Source organism: Brachypodium distachyon, chromosome 1 (genome assembly GCF_000005505.3).
Source record: "Brachypodium distachyon strain Bd21 chromosome 1, Brachypodium_distachyon_v3.0, whole genome shotgun sequence".
Lineage (NCBI taxonomy): Eukaryota > Viridiplantae > Streptophyta > Magnoliopsida > Poales > Poaceae > Brachypodium > Brachypodium distachyon.
Window position 1 is genome coordinate 45866934 of NC_016131.3, and position 5565 is coordinate 45872498.

Genomic DNA, 5565 nt, shown 5'->3' on the forward strand with positions numbered 1-5565 from the left:
TGGTCCATGAACGCAGTCAACCGTCCAAGTCTTAAAGTAGTCTGGGCCGGGGTTTTCCCACGGTGAAACTTGGTTGGTCTTCACTTATGCAGTTATACTCAGTGGAGGTTCGCGCGATTTTGGACCGAGTGATATGATTACTTGATTAGTAGACTTTGATAATTATGACTCCAGGTCTTCACTAGGATCGATGATGTGTCCTCCAAGTGACGTACAGGATTGCGCTCATCATCGACGTCATAATGCTGAATCCACGCCGTCTCTAACGAAGCGTACGATGCTGCCTGCATATGTGCAGAATCGTACGCAGACGACATTTTCAGATTAGCATATCTATGTACTCTCTCCATTTCACAAAGGTTTTCGTTTCATTAAGACAAACGTTTGACCGAAAATTACTTTATTAATATGTAAGTTATATGATACGAAATCATGATCATTAGCAAGAACTTTTAAGGACAAATTCATTGATATAAATTTCATGTATGAAAAAACACATATTAATAGAATTTTCATTGATCAAAGATTTGTCTTAACGAAAAAAAATACGCCAACTTTGTGAAACGGAAGTAGCATGTAACAAGAGTCAGAACAATTGAATAATCATCTTAGGAGAAAGAGACCCAGTACACGGACTTAATTATACATAAAACAGAACAGCATCACGCATGCATGCATCAATGGACATTATTTATGCAACAAGCTACGTACAATCCATGCAAATCGACTCGACGTGGCATCGACGTGCTAGCTACACCCAAAACTACACCTCGACCTCGAGGCGGGCCAGCTCGTCGGCGAACGTCTTCTTGAACTCCGGCATGCTGTCGGGCTCCAGCGACAGCGCGAGAGCGACGGCGCCGTCCTTGCCCGGCGCGTTCATCACGTAAACGAAGCCACTGTAGTACATGAGCGCGGGCCCCATGAACGCCGGCGCGCCCCAGCCGAAGTCAGCGTCGCTGAGCGACATCCCCATCCAGCTGATGGCACGGAGGTGGGCGCGAGAGATGCCGCTCCTCGGCAGGTTCATCGTGTCCACCGTCTCCAGGTAGTCCACCAGCGACCGCGCGTAGTCGTCCCCCTGGCTCGTGGCCGCCCGCGCGCGCCGGGCGCCGTAGGCGACGGGGCTGGACACCACTTCGTCCACGGTGACCACTGCCGACGTGCGGACCACCGCATTGCCGAAGTAGCCCTGAGGGAGCGGCGGGGCCAGGCGCGGGCGCATGTCGATCATGGAGTAGAGCCGCGTCTCGGCGCCGGGTGCCAGCGCGCGCGCCCGGCACGCGCATTGCCAGACCAGGGCCACCACGGCGCGGAACGTGGACGCGCCCGCGCACCGCGCCCTCAGCGCGGCCACCTGCTTCTTGCTCACGGTTATAATGGCGCTGGCGTACGTGGACGCCGACACGGGGGTAACGTCCACCGGCGCCGGCTCCGGCTTGTACTCTGGGTGGTCGTACAGCACGGCGCGCGCCGGGTAAGGCCGGGCGTCGAGCAGCCTGTGGTCGAAGCAGGGTGGCACTAATGGCGCGTCCTGATGATTGCCCCGGGAAATGCTGGCCCAGGTCTCGACGAAGTGCGCCGCGCTGCGGGCGTCAACGACAGAGTGGTGCAGCGCGAGGCCGAGCACGACGCCGCCGCACCGGAGGCGCGTGACCTGTGCCAGGAGCAGGGCGCACGGCGGGTTGGGCGCCGGCGTGGCGGGCACGAACAGGTCGCGCATCTCGCCGCACGGCACGAACTCGCTCATCAGTTCGTCCAGCGCGTAGTGGTCCGAGCGCGCGGTGACCAAGACCGCGCCCTCGCCCGTGCAGTCGATCTGGAGGCGCCCGGCGGCGTCATCCAACCCGAGACGGCCGGCCAGCGGGTAGAACGCCACCAGAGCCTTGGCCAGGCTGCACTTCACGGCGCCGGCCGCGAAGAAGGCTTCCTCCGGGTCGACGGCGCCGTGGTTCTTCGGACGGTAGAAGTAGACCGTGGGCGTGTAGCCCCTGCGCGCGGCGAGGTCGAGGTTGGAGAGCCAGATGCTGCCCCCCGGCGTCTCCCCCGCCGGGACGACCAGCTCCGTCGCAAGCACCTCCACCTTTGCCATTGTTTCTCTTGCACGTATACGTGCTGGATCGTCCCTGCGGTTGTGTTCGTTCGTACGTACTGCGCCCGTTGTGTGTGTACAGTGTACTTGTGCTTCGCTAGCTGTGTGATCGGTGTTGATTCTGAGAGCTCGACGTAATTGGTTTATATAGGGGCATAGGATAGGGCAAGATTCGCCTTAGCTGTGCAGTAGTAATTAAAGGCAGTGAAGACAGGACAGGAGAGACCTCTGACCTGAGTTTTGTGAAGTCAAGCGTTTGCTTAACTTTGAGCAAGACCGACTGACCCAAGCTCACATCGTGCTCGTCTTTTACTGACGACCCATCTCCATCTCGTAAGCGCGCATATATACGCCGTTCACTTTGCAAGGCTTCCAGGAAATTCCTCTTCCTCTTCGCGGGAGGCTATATACTCAAAACATTTTATTTCTGAAACAAATGAAAAAACGTACTACTAAGTCAACGATTCAAACCATTAGCACATTTTTAAGAGGAACATTCTACTACTGTTTTAAAATTAAACGAGAAATATAGATTTCCGAGTCGATCAAATTGTACATCGTGAAAGTTGAAGACTTGAAATTGCAGGAAATTTCTAAGATATATATGCAACTACTTAATTTTGGTTAGATATAACCAATGCTCAGGATTGTTCACTTGGATATGAAAATTTCTCAATGGACTGAAAAATCTCTAACCGTTCAATCAACATCGTACGTACGGCACATAAGCATTGCTTGCCTAGGAGGAAAGGGAGACGGAAAAAATGGGGAAAATACAAGCGCAAACCCAACACACGACACAGCACATCTAGCTCTCGCCGCCAGGCCGGCTTCCGCAGCAGCAGCTGCAGCCTCTCGCCGTCACCGGAGAAGGGACATAGCCGGAGCCATGGCGCCGGAGCCCGAAGACGACGTCATGAACGAGAAGAACCGCCGGCCCCTCGACGAGGACGACATCACCCTCCTCAAGACCTTTGTAAGCGCGCCCGGCGGCCCCCGACCCGATCGATCTATCTCGTGCGTTTAGGGTAGAGTTCTCGGCCATTAGTCGGGTTCAACGCTAGGGATTTGGTTTTGTAGGGATGGATTCGATCGTGCTCAGCCTAGATCTAGGGTTTTAACTTCAGTCCCCGTGCCGTGTGTTTTCATGGACAAACATATGTTCGAGTTTTTACAATGAGGAATTAGGGTTTACCAAGCGGGGTATAATGATTGGTTAAGTTCTCGTATTCCGCGGTGAAAAGTTCAGTTCCTCCGTGATGTATCATTTGTTGAATTCCGCCACGTCGATTTGGGTGGAATTTCTGATCTTGGATGACTTCTTGTTTAACAGGGGCTCGGACCTTACTCGATCAACAACATCATGAAGGTTGAGAAGGAAATCAAGGAGAAGGCAAAGAAGATGAATGACCTTTTAGGTATATACGTGCACATTTAGATATCTTAACTAGCCCTAAATTTAAGAACTAGGGTCAGGATTTGCACTTATCTAACTTTATTTCCAGACATGATACAATTGCATCATTCCCAATTTCGCAGTAGTTTGGACAGTTCTGTTTGGTTTGTGGTACCTTGTTGCATCAAAGCTCATCTGAACTGTAAGTTTAATGTACTGAACTGCAGGGATAAAGGAGTCTGATACTGGGTTGGCTCCACCAAGCCAGTGGGATCCTGTGTCAGGTAAAAAGATGATGCAGGAGGAGCAACCATTGCAGGTGAGTTAAGCATGATATCTTTTAGCTAGGCACTGTAATGCATATGTTTAGTTAATAGTTATCTTGCGACCTTGCACTTCCACCTCACCTTAATTGTAATGATGAATACAATTCTGTTATGAAGGTCGCTAGTTGTATGAAGATCATAAGTTCCAATACTGATGATGCCAAGTATGTCATCCATACAAAACAAATCGCAAAGGTGCGTCATTATTGTACTATCTTTAGTTGATCATATCTCTTGTTGGTTCAATATTGATTTCATTGTAAGGTTTACTTTGGGGGACATTGCAGTCTGCCCGTTTCTGGGGATAAAGTTTTCCCCATTGATATTGAGGAAGGAATACGATCTGGGTAAGCTTTCTGTTTTCTCTAATGAGTACTGTAGAGTCATTCATTTGGCTGTTCTCAAAATGCTTTTCATATCTGATTATGATTTTTATTCGCAGTCAATTCGTTGGTCATGGGCGGGCAGTGGGCACAAACGAGGAATGAGCTCATAATAAAGATAATTAATTAGTTGCACGCAAATGAAGCGGTCGATGGCGGCTCGATGCGCATGTGCAGAATATCATACACATACCACGTTCAAATTTTTGTTAAATATTAGCTTTGGCTCAAAATATTTTTGAAATTGATTGAGTGAAATTAATATTCACATCTATAATTAACAGGAGACATAATTCACAACAATCAAAGATGTGATGGTTCTCACATCTCCTTCTGGTTCGATCTCTGTCTTCCAGACGGCAGGCTATGGTTGCTATTCCCAACATTATTCTCTTTTGCAACAGATTGCTTCTGCTCAGTTGCCTCTCAATTTTCTGGTTCATGTTCGCTTAAGCTCCATCCAAACCTGTCGCACACAGCGGTCCGTGAGCTTCAGTGTCCTCATGCGAAGTTGCTGAATATTCAGCCTGCTGCCTCTGGACAGGATGCTTGCACCACTCCTACAAACAGCAAGCCTGCAACCACATCTTTCTTTTACCGTCTACTCTCATTTAGAGGTATTATTTGGGCCACGAGCATCCTCATCTGGCACCCAATTATTCTTTTGAAGCACAAGGTCTTCCTCTTCCTCTGGCTAGCCTTTCAAAATCGCCTTAACACGCGGAGTAATATGATCAAGAAGCAGTGGAAGGATATTGACCATGGCGACGGTGATCTCTGCCCGGCGAGTGAAGCTGTCTATCACATTTTACTAAGATGCCGCACAGCTCACTATCTTTGGTCAGATTTGGGATTAATCGATCATGCCACTAGAGCAACTTCAACCATTAACTTTCTTGAAGAAATGTGTGCACAAAGCAGCAATTGGTATATCTATTTTGCAGCACTCAACTATGGAACGCCATGAATGCAAGAGTTTTTCATTGCTGATACTCTATGTCTCTGGAGTGTTAGAACTAATAATGTCGGGGGGATGACCCCGGGTAGGGTCATGGCGACACAACTCTAGCCGAGATGACGGAGGCAAAGCCGGCATAGTTATATATGCCGGCATCGTAAAGTCAAAACTAACACTAAGCCGGCATCCCGGGCGTATGTCGGCATGACTATTTTGTCTTATGAGTTTGCCGGATAAAGACGAGCACCTTGATCTCGGCGACAACCGAGATCTCTCAACGGTTTTATCCTGACCACGCGGTGCAAAGTAAAGTAGAGCCATCATCATTTCAAAAAAGCAGTCAGCGCTTGAGTACCGGCGTCAGGCGACTGCAGAGAGGAAGCACCGAAAGAGAATCTCTGACGGAAGCC

General features: G+C 49.8%; 2 protein-coding genes across 3 annotated transcripts; one reads left to right on the top strand and one right to left on the bottom strand.

The window, feature by feature from the left end:
• Positions 1-584: 584 nt before the first annotated feature.
• LOC100821365 (hydroxycinnamoyltransferase 4) lies at positions 585-2199 on the bottom strand. The gene has a single exon (XM_010231616.3). It carries the CDS (start codon positions 2090-2092, stop codon positions 764-766), a length of 1329 nt encoding a protein of 442 aa, XP_010229918.1. The 5' UTR covers positions 2093-2199; the 3' UTR covers positions 585-763.
• Positions 2200-2827: 628 nt separating this feature from the next.
• On the top strand, positions 2828-4585 carry LOC100824477 (26S proteasome regulatory subunit 7A). 2 transcript variants are annotated; one of them, XM_010229634.3, is made up of 6 exons: positions 2828-3068; positions 3426-3510; positions 3716-3807; positions 3932-4009; positions 4079-4161; positions 4257-4585. In XM_010229634.3, the coding sequence occupies exons 1-6, from the start codon at positions 2982-2984 to the stop codon at positions 4300-4302; spliced, it is 471 nt and encodes a 156-aa protein (XP_010227936.1). In that variant the 5' UTR covers positions 2828-2981; the 3' UTR covers positions 4303-4585. The 2 variants fall into 2 exon arrangements, with proteins under 2 accessions (XP_010227936.1, XP_003564189.1); XM_003564141.4 differs by having other exon boundaries at positions 2830-3068; positions 4102-4161.
• Positions 4586-5565: the final 980 nt, after the last annotated feature.